Below are 26,487 nucleotides of genomic sequence, written 5' to 3'. Positions count from 1 at the left end.
TAAAGTACAACAGAAAGTCTTGGAATTACAGGTACACTTAACATGGTATGATTTAATAACCAAGCAATGAGCTAAGTGGTTTGAGTAAGGCACTAGGAGCACATACATGAGCTTCCTGCCAGACAAAGCACTGAATCGAAGCAAAAGATGCTTAGTAAACAATCACTACTGTGCTGTACATGCAGCACGGCTCGACACTTAGCTTGGGGATGTTGGGAGGAGATACAAGTAATCTTTGCTAGACAAATACAGTGCTTTTGCAGGGCAAACAGCACATTAAAAAAAAAAAGTGCACCTGTGTTTTTACGAAAGCAGAGAGGACAAATGGAAGTAATAATTGCTTAAATGATTTTATAAAATAGTCGAAACTGAAATCTTGTTGCTACAAATTACAAAACACTATTATACAATGCTCCTGTGAACAGTATTGTCTGCTAATGTTGACATTGAATGGAACATTCTATATACCATCCGAATTTTATTGTTTCCCAGCCTCCTATGTGAAAGGGGCATCTTCTACTGCACATATAGTAATTTTGCTAGGACGTCTTTATAAATCTGGTAGAAAATTAGTTAACAGTACAAAAATTGTACATTTCTTGGAATATGAGACAGACAAGGCAGAGGACAGAAATAAAGAACTGAAAAATAAGGATCCCCCCCCCCCCCCCTCTCTCTCTCTCACTTTTAACATTTTCAATGTTAAATATGTTTTTAAAATTTGTTACAAGGCTTTTATACTAACTGCAAGGCAATTTTTCTTTTTGTTTCTGTATATTTGAGGACAGTTGCTAGTCAACTGAAATCATTTATCCTTTATTGTGAAAAAGATTATTAAAATTTACAATAAGCAGTTCAAAGAATTGGGGACAGTTTTTTCAAAACTTGCTTTCTGCAATATAGGTCAAAATGAGTTTTTTGTGGCATACACTATTTGAGATAGCCATCTTTCTTATGCAGAAAACAATTTTTTCAAAACCCAAAAAACAACTACCATGGTTAGAAGCTAAGCTACCAAGCATCCTCCATTATTCCAAAACTCACTTTCTGCCACAAAACTGATAAAGCAAAACTCGCTTTCTGCAGCTAATTTTTGTGGGGTGAATAGTATTTTGATTTTAATACCAACATTTCCAATGGAAGTTCTAAGACTTTTCTCGGATTCATGAATGTCACAAAGCAAGAACAGTATTTTAATGGAAACTTTATCAAGACTCCTGGAAATACCAGAAGTCTTCACAAGTACTGACATTACTTTCAAATTTGGGACCACAGCTGTATGCCTCCTGATTGGATGTTTGGTAATGTGGGAAAAAAAGTACAGAGAGAAGGATGAAATAACATCTTCCATTTTAAATTAGCCCTTTCACATTAAAGTGATCAAGATTCATACCCCTAGATATTCTGCAATGGTGACTGTTACCATTGACTGATTGCCAATACAGCAAGTACACAGTGATGAATTCTTCCATCTGTTAGTGACCAAAAAGTTTCTTTCAGTTATGTTGAGGGTAACTGGCTAACCATGCACGCATCTATCCTCTGAAGGTCTTCTTCACTTCTCTAATATTTTGCAGGATTACATCTGCCATAAACACAATAGCGCTGCCCACGAACTGTGCCATGATGCTTTTAGCGTTACACAACAAACCATTTAAATATTTGGGAAAGTCAATACATATCTGTACTCACTTTATGTAAATTATTGTAACAATGGTACAAGATATGTGATGACACTATTTTTCAAAATATTCACCCAGGGTTTCAAGCAGATGGACTGTACTGGTTTGCAATACAGTATTAGATATTACCAAAACAATTTTTAATTATATTGTAAATGTAGCTGGAGGAAAATAACATACTACATTTTTTACAAACAGATATACCATTTGTCAGGAATTACAGACATAATCATTATGTGTTAAAACAACATGAAGAGATACCAGTATCAATATTAACTTTTACATCACTGCAGTACACATTGCCATTATTTTCTTTAAAAACTGTTTTTAACTAGCAGTAAAATACATATGGAGCACTTCCTCCACCTCTTGATCAAAAATACATGAGCAGATAGATCTCTGACACATCTTTAAAGGGATCCAGCAAATGATTTTCTAATGAGATGAGATCAGAACAATATGCAGATGCACCAAAACCTCAAAATGCATGTTTTTGGCTACTGCCACAATAACATATCTGCTATTAAGATTGAAGGAACATAGAGAGTGACAGGAGGCATTCATTATACAACATCAAGTCACAAAAAATTAAAAAAAAAATACTTTGAAAAGTTCACTCATCAAAAAACTTGAACTTGCAAACCAAGGGTCAGTGTCAATACTAAAACCTATGCCTAAACAGCATGTCAACTACAACTGGGTCACAAAATTATACAAAGATGTAAGTTGTACCTGACAGGTGACATCAATGTGGGGGACTTGGCCATCAAATTTTAATTTTACTTTATTATTATTCAATTTTTTCATCTTCCACTTACCTCTTCATTCACTGGATCTAACAAGTTAAGGCCTATTTTTCACCAGGAGATGTTAGACAATACCCTCTTCAAATATGCCTTTTCAGACCGAAATTACCTTCCCCACTTTGCCCAGAAACACATCTCCCACACTTTGTCTCCCCACCTATCATCCCCACAGACCAGCCACAAATGAATGCACAGCTTGTTACTCAATACCACTCAGGATTTGAGCAACTGAATCACATTCTCTCTCACAGTTTTGACAACCTTTCATTGTGCCTTGAAATGAGAGGTATCTGCCCCAGCCCACCCACAGTGGTATTCTGCAAGGCCCCCAACCTTTGCAATATCCTTGTCTGTCCCTGTTCTACCCTTGTTCCCAACTTGCCCTACAGCTCATACCCAAGTGATGCAAGACCTTCCACATTCGCTCCTTCCACTACCACCTTTTCCAGCCCAGTCACATGTATTTCCTACATTATCAAGTGCAAGACCAGCCATGTGGTCTACTAATTTACCTGCAACTACTGTGCAGCATTCTATGTGGGCATGACCACTAACGAACTGTCTGTTCACATGAATGACCACAGTCAAACTATGGCCAAGAGGCAGTTGGATACTTAGTTGCAGGTAATGCTGCATAACACAGTTCATTTGAATATGACTGCTACTTCATAGCCTGTGGAATCAGGATTCTTCCCAATAACATTAGCTTTTCTGAACTGCACAGGTGGTGACTCTCCCTCCAACATATCCTTTGTTCCCATTACACCCCTTGGCCTCAACCTACGCTAGTCCCTGTCCTCTACCTGATTCTACCCCCTTCCCTGTTCCCATTCCAGTTTCAAGCATGCCTTCTATCATTCAGTGCACCTGCACAGTCTTGCCTTCTTCTGTGCTTCTCTCTCGTTTTTTCTCTCGTCACAGTCTCCCAATGCTGAAATCTGGCAGTCACTGCCATGTCCCAGACATGTCCTTGCACACACATACAGCCAGCTGACAAAGGACTTTGTTCAGTAGCTTTACAACACCCAAAAAATATCCCTGACTGTTACTCGTTGCCTCCTCTATGTGGCAAGCACCATTCTAGCCTAATTTATATTGTTGATTAGAACAAATAAAATATTCTACTGCTTGAACCTGCAATATATTTGCAAACCATATTAACTATCACAGAGTTCTCCCTAGCTACTAAAAGGAGGTAATTAAAGATGGTTATTTGATTAACTGTAGTATTTGTCATGCTGCCATTCATATTATCATTGGTGCCTAGTTCACTTCCATAGAAGGCCAAGTTATTACTCCGTGTCCGCCACACCTGCTTCAATTTCACAATGGATGCATCTCATGACATACTCAGTTGCAGGTCAATATCCTTTCGGAGGAGTTAGTTGGTATGTCAATTCCTGTGGCTTCTTTTGTGTCGCTATGTCATAAGCCATTTGTTTGACTAATGAATGTGCTATTATCAAATATATTTTGAACTCCATTTTCCACAGCATGTTACGCTATATTTGAGTTCTTGGAGTAGTATAAGTGGCAGGTTAGCTGATTCCTGTAGACAGGCAATACGAAGTCAATCATCAAGCCTCCACCAAAAATTGAGCAGCTCTTGAAACTTGTGAAGGGTGACAAGAGATTCACAATAGCCAATGGACATTTATTAACCCAAGTGTAAACCTAATCAGACCAAGCAGAGAAGAAGCAAAGGGATGTGTGAGGTGAAGAAATCTATAAGAAATTACACCATACAAGATGGACATATACTGTACTTAATACTATCAAACAAGTAACATCTGGGACACTCTTAGCAAAATTCTGGAAATCATAACAGCAATAGGACTGACGGCTCACAGTTATGTATAACACGTGACCCTGCATAATAGAGTTGAAGTAGGCACAGAAGCTATGAAGTGAAAACTTTGTCCAATATCGTGATGGACTACTCACAACCAACAGTAGCAATGAGACTACTGTCAATACTGAGGAGCAATCAACCAAGGGACTGTGGTGTGTGAACCACTAGGCACAGCTGGAAGCTCATATTGGCACAAGGATATGCTTTTGTAAGTGCAGTAAGAACAAGAAGGAAGAAGAAATGGAAGGGGGAAAAAATAACAATGAGAAAAGGGGGAGGAGAACAAAGATGAAACACTGAAAGCAATAAAACAACAGTCAAAAAAGACATAATAAATAAGTACACAAATAAAAAAATAACAAAAAGAAAGGGGGGGGGAGTAACATTTTAATGAATCTTAAGTCCAGGAGGATGTTGGGATGCCAGAATATGCTAGAGGGCAAGTTCTGTTTCCAGAGGTCACGAAAACCAGTACTGGGTAGGAGGATCTGTGGTGTAGCACACACAGAGGTCCCATGAGACACACTGCAGAACATGTGCAGCAGATGGATACTAAGTTTCACCAAGGTGGACAGTTCTTGTGTACCCATTTATGTGTTCAGCCAGTTTGGTGGTTATCATTCCTCTACAAAACACTGTACACAAATTCGTTGATAACCAATATTTGCAAATTGCTCTGCAAGTTGTGAGGCTGGAGTAGGTGGTTGGTAGGTTTAAAAGAGGGGAGGGTGTGAATAAACTGCTAGGTCATCAGTCCCTTGTTCTGATTAAAATAATTCCACAAGGGTGGGAGTAAAATAATCGAGACATACAACACACAGGTGGAAGAAGGAGAAAACCACAAGAATGACAGAAGGGCAACAAACACCAAAATGGACAAAAATGGACAAGAAAGCCACAGAGAGACACAAGAAACATGTATAAGAGATCAAAACAAGAGGGCTGGCTGATCATAAGAATAAAAAGGAGAAGCCAGCCACTGTGCAACACATTAAAGCCTCCACCCTAAAAGCACGAGGTTGGAGGACACAGAGAGACAAAGGACAAGTGCTAAAACTTAGATCAAATGATAAAACCCACCCTCACGAATAAAACGTACAACTAAAGCTGCTGTTGAGGCACTGTCGCCCAACACTGAAGGTAAGGGCTGGGAAAGTTTAAAGTCCGCTCCAGAGTGGCTAAAAGTGGGTAGTCCAGCAAGAGGTGGACAACTGTCGTTTGTGAGCCACAGCAACACTGAGGTGGGTCCTCGCAACAGAGGAGGTAACCATGCATTAGCCACGTATGGCCAATGTGGAGCCGGCAGAGAACAACTGATTCCCTGCGAGAGGACTGCATGGAAGACGTGACTCCAGGACCCAACCCAACCTCTGGCAAACCATAAGTACAGCAGCTTACAAAGAAAGTTGGTGAGGCTGATGGGCTGGTAGCTATCCACATCAAGCGGGTTTTGACCAGGTTTGAGCACCGGAATGTGGGTGCTCTCCTGCCATTGCGATGGAAGGATACCATCGCACCAGATCTGATTGAAGATGATGAGGTGGTGTCGCTTGTAGTCAGACGAGAGATGTTTAATCATCTGACTGTAGATCTGAACCGGCCCAGAAACTGTGTCGGGGCAATGTAGAAGGGCGTTGAGGAGCTCCCACTCTGTAAATGGGGCGTTATAGGGTTCACTGTGGCCTGTAGTGAACGAGAGGACTTTCCTTTCCATCCGCCATTTGAGGGTGTGAAAGGCTGGGAGTTAGTTCTCTGACAGAGAGGCTTCAGCACAGTGCTCAGCAAAGTGCTTGGCAATCACGTTTGTGTCGGTAGATAAAACGCCATTGATGTTAATGCCAGGGACAAATGATGGGGTCTGGTAGCCAAAAAGACGTCTGATCTTTGTCCAGACTTGGGAAGGTGACATATGGCAACCAATGGTCAACACGTACCTCTCCCAACACTACTGTTTCCGCTGTTTTATAAGGTGACGAATGCAGGCACAGAACCGCTTAAAGGCTATTAGGCCCTCTAGGGAAATGATCGTTGCAATGACCTGCTCAATGACAACATTGATGGCACTATGTGGGGGAGATTCAGTGGTGTCAGCAGAGGTGAAGGCTTCCAGTCTGACTTGCTTAAAGCCCATCTGTGTAGGCATCCAGGGCCTGACACCAGGGGAATGATAGGAAGATGGGGAAGTGGTCACTACCACACGAATCATCATGTGCTCTCCAGTGGATAGATGGGGGAAGGCCAGGACTGCAAACCGAGAGATAAATGGCCGAATATATGCCATGTTCCACACTGATATGTCTGGGGGCACCTGTATTTAAGAGGCAGAGGTCGAGTTGCGACAGTAAATTTTCAAAGTCGCTACCTCGGCCAGTAAGCATGGCACCATCCCACAAGGGGTTATGCGCGTTAAAATCTCTCAAAAGTAGGAAAAGTTTAGGGAGTTGATCAATCAGTGCAGCCAATACATTCACGTGTACTGCACCATCTGGAGCAAATTATACATTGCAAACAGTTATTTCCTGTGTCATTGTTATCCTGACTGCCACAGCTTCAAGAGGTGTTAGAAGGGGCACAGGTTCACTACATAATGAATTCAGGACATAGACGCAAACTCCATCTAACCCCCTATTACAGTCACTATGGATCCTGTAATACCCATTATAGCTCTGGAGGGCAGGGGTCCGCATTGCCAGAAACCAGGTTTCCTGGAGGGCAATGCAGAAAGCAGGTGTAAAGCTTAACAGTTGCTGTAGCTCAGCCAGCTGGTGGAAAAAACCGCCACAATTCCACTGGAGCATTACATGATTGAGAGATTGGGAAGGCATGAAACACTCAATGAGGCAGTCTCAGTGTCACCTGCTACCACCAGATGAGTACCTGTGCAATCAAGATCCATTGCGTCTGATGGCCCAGCAAGATTTATGTCCTCAGTAGATGCCAGAATCTCCACCTCATCCTCAGATCCACCCCATCCTCAGACACAGAGCTTATTGTAGGTAGTGGTGGTGTGGGTGCCACCAAAGTGCCTTGGTTCTTGGGGGTCTTTTTCTTTTTAGGTCTCTTTCGCTGCTCCTTAGGCCTGTTCGGCTGGGAGGACTTCACTGATTCAGTCTCAGGGACTGAGGAGGACCGTGAAGCCCTACGACCAGCGACCTGTGGTTGCTTCAGCCACTGGTGGGTGTCTGCTTTGTCACTGGTAGGAACCTGGGAAGGGAGTGACCTAAGGGATCCCTTCCTGGTGAGAGGAGCCGAAGATAACTTACACTTCTATGGCTGAGAAGTGGGGACTGATGTCCCCGATGGTTGGGGGGGATTGTTCCTAAAGTAGGTTCTGCAGGAGAAAATGGAAGGGAAGTGACACCCACCATCAAGGAGGCAGGTGGAGCCTGAGGGCTCCGAGAGTCAACTGTATGCGGCAGAACGACAGATGGTAGAACTGTTGTTGTAGCAGTGGCATAGGCTGACTTCATATGTACAGGATGTAGGCACTCTATTTTCTCTTAGCCTCAGTGTAGGTCAGTCGGTCCAGGGTCTTGTATTCCATTATTTTTCTTTCTTTCTGGAGAATCCTGCAGTCTGGCAAGCAAGGCAAATGGTGCTCTCCGCAGTTGACACAGATGGGAGGCGAGGCAGAGGGAATATTGGGTATTGGGATGTGAAGGACACAAGGACATCCAGGATCCCGACAGGTGACGCTGGAAGTACAGCGGGAAGACATATGGCCGAACTTCCAACACTTAAAGCACCACATTGAGGGAGGAACATATGGCTTTAGGTCACAGCACTAGACTTTCTTGTGCAATGTGTCACCTTCGAAGGCCAAGATGAAGGCACCGGTAGCAACCTGATTATCCCTCGAATCCCGGTGGACATGCCAGACAAAATGGATCGAAGTTCATCATCAGACTGCAAAAGAAGGTCCCTGTGAAATATGATACCCTGGACCATATTTAAGCTCTTATGGGGCGTGATGGAAACAGAAACGTCCAACAGCTTGTCACAGGTGAGTAGTGCCTGTGACTGGGCAGAGGAATGGAAATATTTTAGATCTGGTAGCCACCTACAGACCAGACCTCATCGACAGTGTCAGTGTTGAGACAGGGATTAGTGATCATGATGATGTCATTATGACTATGGTTACGAAAGTTAAAAAGTTGGTCAAGAAGGCTAGTAGAGTATTCTTACTAGAATGAGCAGATAAGCAGTTGTTAGCATCCCACATAGTAAATGAATCGACTTCATTTACTTCCGGTACGAAGGACGCGGAAGAATTATGGGCAAATTTTAAACACATTGTAAATCACGCATTGGACAAGTATGTGCCAAAAATGTGGGTTACAAACTGAAAAGACCCACCGTGGTTTAACAGTGCAATTCGGAGAATGCTCAGGAAGCAAAGGCAGTTGCACTCGGGGTACAAGAAAGATTGAGAGAATGAGGACAGGCAAAAGTTAGTAGAGATTCGTGCTGCTGTAAAAAAAGCAATGCGAAAACCATTCAACCACTACCACCGTCATACCTTAGCAAAAGATCTTGCTGAAAACCCAAGGAAATTCTGGTCTTACATAAAATCGGTAAGTGGGTCGAAGGCTTCCATCCAGTTACTCACTGGTCAGCCTGACCTGGCAACGTAAGACAGCAAAATGAAAGATGAAATTTTAAATTTAGCATTTGAGAAATCTTTCACGCAGGAGGATCGTACAAACATACCGCCGTTTGAGTCTCGTACAAATTCCCGTAAGGAGGACATAGTGATAGACATCCCTGGGGTTGTGAAGCAGCTCAATGGGTTGAAAATAAATAAATCGCCAGGTCCTGATGGGATTCCAATTCGGTTTTACAGAGAGTACTCTACTGCATAGGCTCCTTACTTAGCTTGCATTTATCGCAAATCTCTTGCCCAACGTAAAGTCCCGAGCGACTGGAAAAAAAGCGCAGGGGACGCCTGTATATAAGGAGAGTAAAAGGACGGATGCTCACAATTACAGACCAATATCCTTAACATCGGTTTGTTGCAGGATTCTCGAACATATTCTCAGTTCGAATATAATGAATTTCCTTGAGACAAAGAATCCACGCATCAGCACGTCTTTAGGAAGCATCGCTCCTGCGAAACGCAACTCGCCCTTTTTTCACGATATCTTGTGAACCATGGATGAAGGGTATGAGACGGACGCTATATTCCTTGACTTCCGGAAAGTGTTTGACTCGGTGCCCCACTGCAGATTCCTAACTAAGGTACGAGCATATGGGATTGGTTCCCAAGTATGTGAGTGGCTCGAAGACTTCTTAAGTAATAGAACCTAAATGGTGAGTGTTCATCAGAGGTGAGGGTATCAACTGCGTGCCCCAGGGAAGAGTGGTAGGTCCGCTGTTGGTTTCTATCTACATAAATGATCTTTTGGATAGGGTGGATAGCAATGTGCGGCTGTTTGCTGATGATGCTGTGGTGTACGGGAAGGTGTTGTCATTGAGTGACTGTAGGAGGATACAAAATGACTTGGTCAGGATTTGTGATTGGTGTAAAGAATGGCAGCTAACTCTTAAATATAGATAAATGTAAATTAATGCAGATGAATAGGAAAAAGAATGCTGTAATGTTTGAATACTCCATTAGTAGTGTAGGGCTTGACACAGTCACGTCAATTAAATATTTGGGCATAAAACTGCAGAGCGATATGAAGCGGGACAAGCATGTAATGGCAGTTGTGGGGAAGGCGGATAGTCGTCTTCGGTTCATTGGTACAATTTTGGGAAGATGTGGTTCATCTGTAAAGGAGACCAATTATAAAACACTAATACGACCTATTCTTGAGTACTGCTCGAGCGTTTGGGATCCCTATCAGGTCGGATTGAGGGAGGACATAGAAGCAATACAGAGGCGGGCTGCTCGATTTGTTACTGGTAGGTTTGATCATTACGCGAGTGTTTCAGAAATGCTTCAGGAACTCAGATGGGAGTCTGTAGAGGAAAGGTGGTGTTCTTTTCATGAATCGCTACTGAGGAAATTTAGAGAACCAGCATTTGAGGCTGACTGCAGTACAATTTTACTGCCGCCAACTTACATTTCGCGGAAAGACCACAAAGATACGATAATAGAGATTAGGGCTCGTACAGAGGCATATAGGCAGTCATTTTTCCCTCGTTCTGTTTGGGAGTGGAACAGGGAGAGAAGATACTAGTTGTGGTATGAGGTACCCTCCGCCACACACCGTATGGTGTATTGCGGAGTATGTATGTAGATGTAGGATACTGTTTTGATCAAGACCGACCCTGATCGCATTTTGGACAAGCCCTCCACCTCCCCAAACTTGTCCTCTAAATGCTCCACAAAAAACTGAGGTTTCACTGACACAAAAGAGTCCCCATCAACTCTCATACATACAAGGTGAATAAGTTTCGCTGCCATCCTTAACCTGGCATTCCTCCCATGGTGCGGGCTTACAGACTGCTGGTGTTTGACTACCAGCAAGAGATGATGTACTACACTTCATGGCGTGTGATCTGCCCAGGGGTCCTCCTCACAGGTGCCACCCCAGGGTCAGCAAAGGCCACCTGGCAGGATGGCCGTTGCAGGGAGTCCCGATGCCCCAGGGTGAGGGGCATCTACTCCTTGCATATGCAAGAAGTTAACGGCACAGGCATCAGCAGAGCGATCCCAGTGTGGTCAAGGGGCTACAACCAACAGGGGACATGGTGGCCCCACCACAACGGACTGGCTACCGTGCTGGATATCAGGTGCTAATAAGTCCATTGTCGTCGAAACAGCAATAAGTGATACTGCACAGAGAATGGAGGAAAATGCACCCAGGAGGGTGACCTTGCCCAGCAGCTGGAGAATGAGCGGAAGTGCAGATCCATGTTGACGAAGGATGTGAGAGGTCTCAGTGCATGATGGACACTATGCACCATGTAAACATTCTGCCCCAGTTGGCTCGCTCTTCAGGAAAATTTTGAAAAATGGAGGGCAAACCCTACAGGGGACCATCACATAGCCAAAATGGGTGGGACTCCTTTTAGTGGTTTCTTACGAAAGGCATGAATACCTTGGGCCTATTCTAACCCCTGGGTCTGCAGGGCGGGGTGGGGGGGGCAGGGGGGGGCAGGGGGGGGGCAGGGGGGATCGTGGGGGTGGGGGGGTTGTGGCTGGATGCATATGGCAGGTTTCTGTTGGAAATGATTACAAGCAATGGAACCTTAGGATAGGATTAATGGAGTGGCAATGTCATATTTAGTGACTAGGATCTTACAGAGATTATGAGGGTAGCAAAAGGTGACAGTAGGTGGTGTGGGGAGGATATCAGGGAGAGAGAATTTCATTTCAGAGGCTGATATGAGAAAAGCATAGCTTTGGCAGAGCAATGTATTGAGGAACTCGTGGTCTGGGTGGTAGTGGGTAGCAAGTGGGGTGCTTCCAGGATTTTTGGAAGTGGGAGCTGTATTAGTCAGTGGGTGAAAGGAGGACACCACCTAGGAGATTTATTAGTGAATAAGATCTTTATGACAGCTGCGAGGCAGCAAACCCTGGGAGAGGTGATCAGTGTAGATGTTCAGGAATTCAGTGCTGTAGCAGATACATTTGCCATGGCTACCTAGGCTATAGGGAATGGAATGTTTGGTGTGGAACGTGTGGCAACTGTCAAAGAGAGGGTATTGGTTGCTTTTTTGTTGGTGTCATATGGACTGACGTTTGGATGCAGGGTTCAGTCTGATGGAGGCCAAAATCAAGGAAGGTAGCATTGGATTTGGAAAAGGACGAAGTGAAAATGAGTTGGGAAAAGCTATTGCAGGAAATGTAGTAACACATCTTCAACATGAGTTCAGACCACAAAGATGCTGTCCATAAGTCTGCACCAAGCCAAGGACTCCAGCTTCTGGCTCTTCACGAAACCCTCTCCCACACAGCCCATGAATAGGCTCAACATATCTCTCCGATTTTATTGCACGCCTGGTGTCACGTACTTTTACTCATATATGTCTCTTGGCAATATTAAAAATTTTGTATCCTGAAGCACTGGCGAGCAGCTCTATCTTATAATTTTAAAAGTTTTCTCGAGTGCATTTTCCTTTTGATACATTATCTTTCAAATGTACACTAACAGCACAGAAAATATTACTCTAAAAAGCATTTTAAGTTATAATACTGGTCTATACATTTATTTTTTTCAGTTGGTGGGCTTTTTATCCGAACCTTTTCTTACTCTTGCATCTTGTTCAGATAACAACGACAATTCTACCACGGATGGTAATAATACAACAGAACCAAAGAGTTGTTGGGTTTGGAACATCATGCAAGATAGCACTTCCAGTGGCTCACTTAGTCCTGTCATCTGGAGGACATTTTGCCTTCATAAGCAGTGGCCAAAAGTGATACACACAAAAATTACTGAATGAAGAATGCTTACGTCATCCTCATGGCACACTTCAGGAACCTTGCTTTCCTCTGACGGATATCGAATTTGGATCGCTCTGCAAACTGTTACAGTTATGCCACTAGGACTTTTACAAAGACATACAGACTCTCTGGTTTCATTCTTCTACAATCTAGTTTGCTACCTTGTGCCAATTCAGCATGTTCAGATTTTGTGAATTTTTACTTTGTTCTGAGGTTGCTTTAATTCCAAGTTAATAAAGATTGTGCACTTTGGTACACATGAGCCTTATAAGTGCGTATAAAAATTACCTTGTCTTTTGTAGTGTTGTATGTGTCTGCTATAACATCAGCTACAGCATTCTGACCCAAAAATAAAGTATTCCAGTTGTGCGAAGATGCTGCTTCTGCCTTCATTTTCAACATCTTTTTCTGTTTGAAGGTAAGGCCCTCTGAAACAAAGAACTCAGAGCCATCACGAGAGGCACAAAAGAAGAATATAAATAAGAACAATAAAGGACTAAAAAGTGAACAGCTAAAATATAAATGTGTCAAAGAATACGATGACACGATCAAGAAATATGGTGTTATTGTCACAATTCCTTAACTGATGAAAAGGAGTCCATGTGAACATTTCTGTGAACTATCAGTGCAATAAAAATATGTTTTGGTTACTAACAACATCAATCTACAGGATATTCACATTGTCTCAGAAAACATATTACTTTCTCCCATGTTTTGGTGACATGTCAGTACATCATAGCCTGTGTGTCATTGAATACTAACAGATGATGATTATTGTTTTTCAAGGTACGGCTCTTTATCTTTGGACGACTCAGCAGTGGTGGGACTTTTATCGGGTCTATCTCTATGTCTGTTCCGTTAGCTGTAGCTAGTGTAACAGCTGTGTGAGCAAGATGAAGACAACCTAGTTGGGAAACCAATATACTCTACCATATCTAACACAGTGCATCACCCAAGAAGAGGGTGTTAAGTCCTAACGTTTGAACAAGTGCATAGCTGGAGTTTCCAAAGGGTTGAAATCGAATCCCTATTTTGAAGCTCCCTGCCAAAAGCAGCTTCAGCTGTACTCCTCTATCTTCCTGGTGATTCCTTCTCATCACTGGAAGGGGACTTCCCCTTTACATCAGATGCGGTTGAATAGCTTAAGACTAACCCCCACCCCCATTAACAATGGACCTTGCCATTGGTGAGGAGGCGTGCTTGCCTCAGCGATACAGATAGCTGTACTGTAGGTGCAACCACAATGGAGAGGTATCTGTTGAGAGGTCAGACCAATGTGTGGCTCCTGAAGAGGGGCAGCAGCCTTTTCAGTATTTTCAGGGGCAACAATCTGGATGAATGACTGATCTGGCCTTGTAACATTAATCACAACAGCCTTGCTGTGGCAGTACTGCAAATGGCTGAAGGCAAGGGGGAAACTACAACCATAATTTTTCCCCAGGACATGCACCTTCACTGTATGGTTAAATGATGATGGCGTCCTCTTGGGTAAAAGATTCCGGAGGTAAAATAGTCCCCCATTCGGATCTCTGGGCAGGGACTATGCAGGAGGACAACATTATCAGGAGAAAAAGAACTGATGCTCTACGGATCAGAGTGTGGAATGTCAGATCCCTTAATTGGGCAGGGAGGTTAGAAAATTTAAAAAGGGAAATGGATAGGTTAAAGTTAGATATAGTGGGAATTAGTGAAGTTCGGTGGCAGGAGGAACAAGACTACTTCTGCTCAGGTGAATAAAGGGTTATAAATACAAAATCAAATAGGGGTAATGCTGGAGTAGGTTTAATAATGAATAAAAATAGGAGTGCAGATAAGCTACTATGAACAGCCCAGTGAACACATTATTGTTGACAAGATAGACACACAGCCCAAACCTACCACAGTAGCACAACTTTATACGCCAACTAGCTCTGCAGATGATCAAAAGATTGCCGAAATGTATTATGCGATAGAAGAAATTATTCAAACAGTTATGGGAGATGAAAATTTGATAGTCATGGGGGATTGGAATTCAACTGTAGGAAAAGGAAGAGAAGGAAAAGTAGTAGGTGAATATGGACTGGAAGATTTCAGACAGATTGTATAATGGTATGACAGAGATTTATGAATCAGGTTTTAAATTGTAAGACATTTCCAGGGGCAGATGTGGACTCTGACCACAATCTATTGCTTATGACCTGTAGATTAAAACTGAAGAAACTGCAAAAAGGTGGGAATTTAAGGAGATAGGACCTGGATAAACTGAAAGAACCATAGGTTGTACAGAGTTTCAGGGAGACCATAAGGGAACAATTGACAGAAATGGGGGAAAGAAATACAGTAGAAGAAGAATGGGTAGCTTTGAGAGATGAAGTAGTGAAGGCAGCGGAGGATCAAGTAGGTAAAAAGACGAGGGCTAGTAGAAATCCTTGGGTAACAGAAGAAATATTAAATTTAATTGATGAAAGGAGAAAATATAAAAATGCAGTAAATGAAGCAGATGAAAAAGAATACAAATGTCTAAAAAATGAGATCAACAGGGACTGCAAAACGGCTAAGCAAGGATGGCTAGAGGACAAATGTAAGCTTGTAGAGTCATATATCACTAGGGGTAAGATAGATACTGCCTACAGAAAAATTAAAGAGAATTTTGTAAAAAAGAGAACCACCCATACGAACATAAAGAGCACAGATGGAAAACCAGTCCTAAGCAAAGAAGAGAAAGCAGAAAGGTGAAAGCAGTATGTAGAGGGTCTACACAAGGAAATATTAAGGAAGTGGAAGAGCATGTAGATGAAGATGAAATGGGAGATACGATAATTTGTAAAGAAAGCAGATGGCAGTTATAAGAGTTGAGGGGCATGAAAGGGAAGCAGTGATTGAACAGGGAGTGAGACAGGGTTGTAGCCTATCCCCGGTGTTATTCAATCTGTATATTGAGCAAGCAGAAAAGGAAACATAAGAAAAATTCAGGAATTAAAATCCAAGGAGAAGAAATCAAAATTTTGATGTTTGCCGATGACATTGTAATTATGCCAGAGACACCAAAGGACCTGGAAGAACACCTCAATGGAATGGACAGTGTCTTGAAAGGAGGATACAAGATGAACATCAACAAAAGTAATTAATAGGAGGTTACTGGAATGTAGTTGAATTAAATCAGGTGGCGCTGAGGGAACTGGATTAGGAAATGAGGTAATTAATGTAGTAGATGACTTTCGCTATTTGGGGAGCAAAATAACTATTGATGGTCAAAGTAGAGAGGATATAAAATGAAGACTGGCTCTGGCGCGGAAAGAGTTTCGGAAGAAGAGAAATTTGTTAACATCAAGTATAGATTTAAGTGTCAAGAAATCTTTTTTGAAAGTATTTGTGTGGAGTGCAGTCATGTATGGAAGCAAAAAATGGACAATAAATAGTTTAGACAAGAAGAGAATACAAGCTTTCGAAGTGTGGTGCTACAGAAGAGTGCTGAAGATTAGATGGGTAGGTCATGTAACTGAGGAGGTGCTGAATAGAACTGGGGAGAAGAGGAATTTGAAACACAACCTGACTAAATAAAGGGATCGGTTGGTAGGATACATTCTGAGGCATCAAGGTATCACCAGTTTAGTATTGGAGGGCAGTATGGAGGATAAAAATTGTAGAGGGAGACCAAGATACGAAAACGCTAAGCAGATTCAGAAGAATATAGGCTATGGTACTTACTGATAGATGATGAAGCTTGCACAGGATAGAGTAGCACAGAGAGCTGCAGCAAACCAGTCTCTGGACTGAACACCACCACCACCACCACCACCACCACCACCACCACCACCGCAACAACAACAACAACAACAACAACAACAACAACTGTTAAACTTTCATTGCTTGGGTGCTTCAGCATCTGGTTGTATACAATTGGGTCATAGAGATATGCAATGCTTAAGTGGTAGTACACTGTGAAGCTTCCACTTACTGAATGAGTCTTTCAAGGTTCCACATGTTGTAAAGTAAAAGGCAGATACACAGAATCTGCCATGTGTTTCTGAGGTACAAGTGTTTGTTAGCAGTTACTATTTGTGACTACTCTGATAGAGATGAAAGGGTGGCTGCTATAGACAAAAGATAAGTGGCAACACTGCAGTTGATAAAGATCCCTGGTACCATAGTGGAGGATTGGTGAACACGGAACATCTTTGTTTCACCCACAAATGCGACGATGGGGGGTGTGTCCACACTGTGCGGATGTAAATTAAAAATGAAACCATTTGTCAGTCAGTAAAACCCATGAAAAACCTGCCAGAAGTCAAGAGCAAGTAAGTTCAAAAAATATATAGGTAACAATGAACATACCTAAAATCAGTACAAAGTGTGCATGTCCAAGTTAAGGTAAAAGGCAGTATGACTCATCACCACCTTGAGACAAAAATAGCTACACTTATGGTACATCACTTGATGCGAAGTTTGCACAGCGCTATTATTGATTGGCAACATGCAAATTGCCGTAACTGCAACAAACAAAACCACAATTCTAGTATCTGTACTATGTAACTAAATGTTTGAGAAATGACATGACTGCAATGTCTGCTACATACCAATTTCTTGTAGAAAGCAGCAATCTGACCATTGGAACAGAGACTGAGTAATGTGCCTTCAATGTGGACCAAGTCCATCGTAACCAAAAAACATAAAATAATGAATAGCAGTAAGAAAACTTCTGAGACGGCATCATAAAAAGTACTAATGATGTCATTTAAAATCATGTGGCACCAGGACGAAAAACAAAGAAATTGCGATGAGTAATCAAATCAGTACTGATGCAACCAGACATTAAATGGCCAACAATCATAAAAGCGGATAAAGAACACTAGGAACAGGGGCAATGGGAGGACTACGGAATAACACCAACAAGAGTAAATTAGATAAAAAATAATTGGCTACTTCAGCTATTGCAAAAAATTGCTCATACTGTTTTCATATTTAAGCTCTACCTCAAAAACTAGTGGCCTTCTCATCTATGATTAACAGGTTGCATGAGGTACTTCTTAATAAAGAGGACACTAACACAGAATGGGGCACTGTAAACTTTCTAACATACGTGAGTGTTACACAGTGAAGAAGGTCAAGAATACTCATACATGAATATTTCGGATTAAGTGGGTAACTGGCTGAGGTGTCTAAATATTATTCCCGTATTCTTTATACCTAATAATAATAGACAGTAGCCGATTCAGCATGAATATAGAGCTCCCCAGCCATTTAATAAAACAGAGATTTATCATATTAAGTGCCCACAGTGTGACTGTAAGTGTGTGGGGGCAAGCTGGTGCACGTTTTTACTCGAGGCTCAAGGTGCATTCAAATGCAAGTAAATCCAACCCTGCATTACCTATGCGTCTTGTGCTTAGTGATCACAGGTTGGATAATACCATGAAGGATCTGTCAATATTACATACCTGTCCTAAGGGCTTGACTCTGACCATCCTACAAGAGAGAGAAATTTTCAAAGGTACAACTAATTTTCTTCAAGTTGTGAATTAAAAGGCACAACTTAAAACATACAAATATTTAGATTAATTTTATGCAATAGCTGCAACAGTCAATTATTTTTTACCTCCTTTGCTCCTGTTGGTGCTGTTCCAGTCTTGCCATAGTCCCTGTTCTTACCATTCTTTTTTATTTTTATGTTTGTTGGCTATTTAATGTCTGGTTGCATGCATACCGGTTTTGGGTACTCATTGCAATTTCTACACTTTCTGTCCTGCTGCCAAGGAGTTTTAGACTTGTCATTAGCATTACTTATGGTGCCATCTTGGAAGTTTTCTTACTGGAATTTATTACTTTATATGTTTCAATTATTTGACCAAGTGGCTTATTCAGATTATATGCAGTTTTATCAAAGCTTCTAGCCTGGGTTTTAATGTCACAACTGCTTCTGTGCTGTTATTATAGCAGTCATTTACTCGACTTCCACATGCATCTCATGTAGTGCACTAGTTTGACATTATATATGATCTCTCTAAGTTTTTGCGTTTATTAATTTTACTGGTTTTACCTCAAGTTTTTTAATATTTTTTTCCTAGTTACTTTTGTCTTGATCCTTTATGTTTTTTATGGGACAGGCACCTCTCGCACTTGTGCCATTACATTCACCTGCTCATTACTATTTTCACCGCTCTGATCTTTATCTTGTTTCTCTTTTGTCGAATGGGGCAATCCTCACATAGTGTTTACTTTAGTGCAGCTTGTAGGCACATTACTCAGTCACCCCAACAATAGATGGATAACACTGCCACTTTATGGGAGAAAATGGTAGTGGCAGACATTGTGGACGCGCTGTTTTTCAGACTTTTAGTTGCTTAGTTACGGATACCTGGATAGTGTTTTCATTTGCTGTCAGTTTCCATGTTGTCCATCAATGTCGGCACTGTGCAAACTTGGCATAGGTTGGCCTTCCACATGTGTACCTATTTATTGTTCAGTTTTAACCTTACTTTGTAGTTCCTAGCTTTTCGTATAACCTCTAATCCAGCGGTATTTGGGTTTATTTTGACTCTACGCTCTCACCGGCACTTGCAACATTTGGCTCACTTATGCCAGACACATCTGAAAGGTGGATTTGATAGTCACTTTTCCATATTCCCTTAGATGAGCCATGCATAGCAGAGGTACTGCCTTTTAACTTGGACATGAACACTTCATACTGATTTTTGGTATTTTCGTTGTTGTCTATATATCTTTTTACCTTATTTATTCTTGACTACTGCCCGATTTTTTGAGAGTCTTTCTGTTCTGACATATGGCTTCACTTTTAATCTACAATTGAGCCGGAAAATGGGGATGAAAGTCCGAAATCGGGTTGTGTAAGACTTTGGTATTAATTTTGAACAACTGTAGTGGAAGTTTCAGTTAAAACAATTTATAAAACACTTGTGGATATTTATGCTCATATAGTGTTGCTGGCCACTAACAGACAGATCCAAGATTCAATTGTCAATGCGAAGAAGCTCGAATAAACAGCAGTGAAGCTGACGAGCTAGCTGTCAATGAGGTGGTATTAAAAACAAGAAAACTCATGACCCAGATGAAAATAATGTTAAATGTCAAAGGATAATCTTAGGACCAGTTTTAGTCTGCATTATAAAGTAATATATGAACACAGCCACAACACTTAAAAGAGTTTCCTTGATGTTACAAAATTCACATCCATTAAACTTACCCATTTGTAACATCTCTTCCAAAGTCTTTTTTGCCTTTCCTGGTAGTAAGTGTAGCATTCTGCCATGAAAAATAGATCCATCCAGTTCTGTATACGCTTTAGCTGCATGTTCAGGCATCAAGAAAGTCACTACTGCAAACCCTTTTGTTTTTCTGGTAAGCCTGTCAACAGGCATAACAACTTCCGTAAGAGGTCCTGCAAAACAGTGTAAGCTAAGAAAAAAAGATTCTGCATTTAAAGAGAGAGACTAAATGATTCAGTCATACCAGAAATTTGCACGAAACAGATTTTTAACTTTGCTGCATACATACAACAAAGTCTTTATTGCTGCAATACACAGCAGACTTTATCTTTTTACTTAAATCATTGCTAATGATCTTTTGATGTAAAAACCTTCATATTTTCTCCCAATATTTCATACCGTTAAAACTGCAATCACAGTGACACAAAAGATAAAGTGATAATCCAATAAGACATAAATTGTCAGAGGAACTAATTTCAGATAACTTTATCAAGTTTCTTCAATTTATTAACAATTAAGGGTGAGCTTGAAGACACCAGAAGGAATTTCTCAGTTTGCCACCATCAGTTGCTATAGAACAAAGGACAAGTCATTAACATTTCTCATTTCTCCCAGTGTATTGTTTCTTGCATTAAATGGGCATACATAATTAAATAACATATAATGCATAATTCATAATACTCCTATGAAAAAGTTATTCTTCTAAAGCTTTCTGGCATACTAAACTGGGTGTCAGATTAGGACTCGAACCTATGGCGTTTTGCATACAAGTGCTCCACCAAATGAGCTGTCCAAGCATGACACACAAGTGCCCTCACATCTTTACTTCCACCAGTACCTGCAGGACTAGCATCACCGCAAGAAAGAATATTGTGGAGGCATGGCTTATCCACAGCCTTGGATATTGTTTGCAACAAATTTGGCCACAGAGTGAAAATTCATCCTGGAATTTCTTCTCTCTCAGCTTCTTCAACAAAATCTTTTTCGGATTGGGTATCAGTAAAAACCTGCTTGCTAACTGTCATTATGCACAGCATTCCCAACAAAAAATTCATGAGAAAAATTTTTTTCCATAAAATTCTTGACTTTTTAATAAAATATATTCTTCTTAGAGAAATGGGAAAAATCTGGGAAACAACCATTCACCTGTAGCAGATTGATGCATCGAGCAGCCTAATTATCTAAATGTTTATGCACTGGGAAACTAGAAAAACTAGGGTTGTTATCATTCCATTTGATAAAATTGTCACCTTTGAACTGTTACAAGTCTTTGGCTATGATTTTGCTTGTTGCTTCGACTCAGGTGTCAGATTATGGATACAAATTTCATTCGGGGTCGCAAATTGTGCACAGTCCAAAAATGTGCTTAGATTCTGATGGACTGCCATTAATTCAGCCTCCCCTTTAACTATAAAATCAGTTACCACAGCAGTAACAGTCACTGTGTCCACAATTACTGCCACCTGCTGCTCGTTACGCGAGCACCAGCTCTACACCAGAACTAAAATCTCATTACTTTTCTTTTTCACCTGCATTTCAGAATCTTCTGAAATGATAATCCGAAGACTGTCTGTTTTTACAGTAATCTTGCAGGACCAAACAAAGGCACCCAAGAACTCTCAACTCCCTAAGTCTGGTGGAAAGGGAGGGCCACCAAATTGATGAAAAATTTCCAGGATGTTAACGAAGGTCTTGTAACCAATTTATTGCATCCTCAATACATTTCCCATTCCAGCAACATGCTGATTAGATCTAGGACTGTCAACTCATTATAGGTAAGCTGTAGCATACAAATACGGATGTACTGCTTCCCAATCTTCCCCCTGTGCAAATGGTAGGACTATTGGCGACACATTGTGTGGCACATTTATCAGTCTCATAAGCCGCTGCCATTGATCATTGTCCTCTTCTGCATAGTCCACTGGTAGTAGAATGTTTAGCAGCTGTTCAGTAGAGTCCTTCCACACTTGTCTCATTGCACCATATCCCTTTTTTATATGAGCACTAACAGTGGCAACTAAGTTTTTTTCTGCTGCTTTTTTTGGAAGGGGCTGACCTGAGATTTGTTCCCAACATTTTCCATTTCTTTGCCTTTGTGCTTTGAATTTTATCTCAGTACATCTTCTTGGGTAAATATGGTAAAGTAATAATTGCCTTGTTCGTTCTGTTTCTTGAGTGTACTTTGGTGTCTTTGTTGTATCTGTACTGGAGGTGGCAAATAAACACAAGCACATATCTACAAAAAGATAATACATTATTAAGTTTATTTACAGTATATACACTTAATAACTGAATTATACATAGCTCTGAACACGATAGGTTCTTCTCTGGTACTGAGTTATATGCAAGTGATGATAAGGTTACTGACTGTCACAACCAGTCTTGAATGCTGATTCAACATTGATTATATTTAGTAGTATTGCGCTCCTTTATTGCAATGTTCCTCACTGCAGTCATCCACATTTATGTTCATAAATCTCTAGATGTACTGTATCAGGGGCGAGCTCTGGATTGTGGATGCTCTCTAATCAGATCTGTGTGGAACAGTGTCACATGATCCGAGTGTCCTCTAGTGACATATATGCATAGTGCCCCTCACTGGAGATGATGGAAGGTGGCCTCGCCTGGCAGTACGCTGGTGGGAGAGTCAAAAGTGCTGTCTCTTGTGTAGCCACGAGATGCACTCAGCACACAGGGTGCAGTCAACAGAGATACTGTCAATACTGCACTTTTGGTCTTTAGATTGTGTTTAAGAGACACTGGTTTGAACTTATGAGGCAGACACTTGGTTCTGTAACAGTTCAAATGCTGACCAACTGCTGAAAACCTCACAGTGCTTTGAGCTGTGGCAGCAAAAGATTGAAGAACTCACCAAGAGAACAAAAAGAGGACGTGGCTAGTGTTTCTTCACATGATAAATTACTCCACTAGCTTCACAAAAGTACGAGAACTTCTGACCAGCACAGGTGGTTACCAATCACTGTCATACTCAAATAGGAATGTCTTCAAACAAATCCCAAAGACATTGTCAAAACAACAATGGTGTGATGTGGAAGTGCAGGGTACTGATGGAGGAAGGCAGTTGGAACATCTACTATAAGAACATTCATGAATATATATGTCCTTTTTCTTTAAGGGAGCTGAATTTGGCAGTGTCCGAGTCTCATAAAATTGTTTCTCAATGTAATCAAACACAGTGCAACATGCTGCAACACCTAAGAAATGAGATAAAGTCAACCACCAAGAAGTTTTTATAATATGTGGCTGGATGGAAACTTTTCTGACTCATGAAAATAAGCTTTATTGATGCCCCTCCTCAAACCAAGGAAGGCCATAGACAGTTCAGCAGTTATTAAAGAGTTGCACTCACTAAGTGTCTAGGAAAGGACCTTGTGCACATAGTCAGCTGACACCTCACTTGGGTCCTGAAGTCATGTAAACTATTCAGGTTGCTTCCAGTATGGGTTCATGAGATACCTCTAAACCTTTAACAACTTAAAACCACTGTAGGTGGCTTTCTTACACAGACAATATCTGTCCACCAAGATGGGATTAGGTTTATCACAGATACCCGCATGCCCACATTCTGGGCTTTGGCAGGTGAATTGTCAGTAATAATCTGGAGGAAACTTCTCATTATGCAACGAGCATGTAGGTTCTTACCTGATAAGCAATCCCTCATATTCCAACTAATCAAACATTTACCCATGGAAATGACTTTTCATAATCAACCTTGCAATACGAAGCAAAAATGACCCTAATGGCACCTGCTGTCTTTCACAAATTGAGCTTTTCCCCAGGGTAGAGACAACTGACACTTTGGTTAGTTATGAGGTCCAGTATTACTGTAATCCACATTCTATGAGGGTGCACTGAAAAGTAGTGCCTTCAAATTTTATATGTGGAAACTCTTAAAGCTTTTTAAATAAAACAATCATTAACATTCTGCATCTTTATTCTTCATGTCTATATATTTGTAGCCCCCTGCCACAAGAGTGCTATGAATTGTAACATGTAACATGGCAATGTGTAATGTAGCTTTGTTGGTGAGTGAGAAGAAGCTTGCTGTATACAAGTGTCAAATTCAAAGAGTTCGTCCACACATTAGGCACGGTCTCCTTCGGCACGACAATGTCAGAAAGGTACACACGTGCTGCGACATCTGCAACGATCCAACACTTTGGATTCACTGTCATCCACCATCCTCTAGACAGTCCCGACTAGACTCCATCTGATTTTCTTCTGTTACCAAATCTTAGGTGGTTGGTTTGTGGGGTTGAAGGGACCAGACTGTAAAGGTCATCGGTCCCTACCAAACCTTAAAGAACATCTTCGACAACACCAGTTTGATAGTGATGAAGCCTCGCAGGCAGAGGTGAGGTTGTGACTCCATCAACAAAGTCAAACATTCTACAATGACGATACCAACAAACTGATCCCTTGGCATTAATATGTTCATTGTCAAGGTGATTAAGTTGAGAAATAAGTATGCGGACATACAGAATAAAAATGTAAAATTTTAATAACATTTGTTTTATGTAAAAAACTTTAAGAGTTTTCACATAAAAAATTTGGAGGAATTACTTTTCAGCACACATTCATAATTCCAGGCCGATATTTTACACCAGCATCACAACTGTATATTAGTCAACAATGTATGGTCCAAGTGGGGGACAATCTTGTCTGTTCTACAGCTTTCCCTGATGATGTGCTCCAGATCCATTTGCTATCTACAGAGGAAACATACAAGGAATTTCAAAGACAATGTGACATTTAAAATGAATTTATGATACAAAATATCTCATTTCCCCCAACTCCCTGAGTACACTACAAGTCATCCATGATATTTAGCAGAAGAATCAGACATGCACTACATTTATGACGGCACAGTATACCATCCACTGGGTTGCCATGTCCTCACTCTTGAGGCACAAGGTCTAACATGAAAGAGAGTGAAAAATGATTACAAGTGAGTCACTGAAAGCTACAAGCAGGCTTCCTACCACAGTTTATTTCTCCATTGATATGGCTAACCCGTTTTGGTGCTTGTTGAGTACAACCACTTGTAACAACATTTTAGAAGAAAGCAACAAACTCACACATGAAAATACAATCCATAATTTGGTTGAGGACTATTTCAGGTGATGAAACACAGAAGTGTTAGATGTTTGCCAAACTTCTGTTCAGACTCCATCTTCCCAGCTTTTGCACAGATTGGTTCAGTTAAACAGCCTTTTCTGCTTTTAACATTTTAGATTTATTTTGGCACTTTTTATACCCTCATTAGCTCTCATACACAGACTCATTTAGTAATCTCTGATTGCCATACAATGAACTGTTCCCACAGTTTCCTGTATGATTACCTGATTTTGATACTTACAGCATTCATACAATGCAAATGAAAATCTTTGGTAACTGAAAAAACTCATTTTTCTCCATATCCAATTAACTACTTTAAGTGACTATCAAAAGTAGGTACCAACATTCATGCTGCTTAACAAAATGCCCATTTTATAACTAACAGTTTAACATTGAGAGGAAGGGGCAGAAAAATGTAGCAGCAAAAATCAAATCTGAGCTGGTGAGCTACCAGACAATGGACTTATCACTGTGCCACACAACTGACTTGAAAATCATAGAAAAACAGTCCCTCACATTTTACTCAAAAGTCTTCACAGAGTGTTTTACCTTTTCAAATGGCCCACTCAAGCAAGATATTCTAGGAACTTGAAAGGGATGTCTATCTCCTTCTACTTGCACAGTCTTGGCCAAATTGATAAGGCCCAGACTGTAGCATTACTCTGTCAGTACAAGACTACACATGATATCCTAGAGCTCTACATGAAACATATCCAGATTCTTAAGTAACAATGCTGGGAACTTGGCATTTTTCACATTGACAATCATTGCCGCTGATGGGAGGATGAATTGGGGAGCAAACCCTGGACCTTAGGAGTTGTATTCTGGCACTTACCCATTGAACCAAACTTCAGGTTAAAAAAATTGGAAAAAGAAACTTTATTTAGAAATGAAAACAATTTTCATTAAAACTCTTGTATGAACAGCACACTGTAGGAAGCTCTGGCAGAATGCAAATTAAAGGATTAAAGGAGACCATTCACTGAAAAGCAGAAGTGTTGAGTAATTGATAGTCACACACAAAGAAAGAAAACTTGCTATATTTTCCTTTATTGAGCTGTCACACACACGCACGCACGCACACACACACACACACACACACACACACACACACACACACCCATGCCCCTACAAGGTGCTAGCTGGATGAACAGTACCAGTGCTGCATTTCAGTAGGTGGGACGTAGGACAGGTTATGGTGGGCATTGTATTGGGTAGGGTGCTTAGAGGCAGAGGGAAGAGAGAGGCAAGAGGCAGGGAAAAGGATTGGGGGGTGGGTGGTTAGTGGCTTAGGAGGAGGCAGCTGGTTTGCAGGCGAAGAATAAAAGAGGCAAGACAAGGGATTGGGGATGGTTAACTAGTGGCTCAGAGCGAGGCAGCTGGTTTGCTGGCTTTGAATGTGGGAGAAAGA

At 41.2% G+C, this 26,487-nt stretch overlaps 1 protein-coding gene across 1 annotated transcript in view; it reads right to left on the bottom strand.

Moving 5' to 3' along the window:
• Positions 1-26,487, bottom strand: part of LOC126349750 (probable RNA-binding protein 19) — a 111,766-nt gene that overhangs the window by 39,586 nt on the left and 45,693 nt on the right. The window contains exons 7-8 of the mRNA XM_050002456.1: positions 19,916-20,110; positions 13,024-13,163 (exon numbers count right to left, since the gene is read on the bottom strand). Of these exons, the coding sequence (XP_049858413.1) occupies positions 13,024-13,163; positions 19,916-20,110 (335 nt within the window). The remainder of the gene's footprint in view (positions 1-13,023; positions 13,164-19,915; positions 20,111-26,487) is intronic.

This window comes from Schistocerca gregaria, chromosome 1, assembly GCF_023897955.1.
Source record: "Schistocerca gregaria isolate iqSchGreg1 chromosome 1, iqSchGreg1.2, whole genome shotgun sequence".
Taxonomy (NCBI): Eukaryota; Metazoa; Arthropoda; class Insecta; order Orthoptera; family Acrididae; genus Schistocerca; species Schistocerca gregaria.
This window is presented reverse-complemented; position numbering and strand designations above follow the sequence as displayed.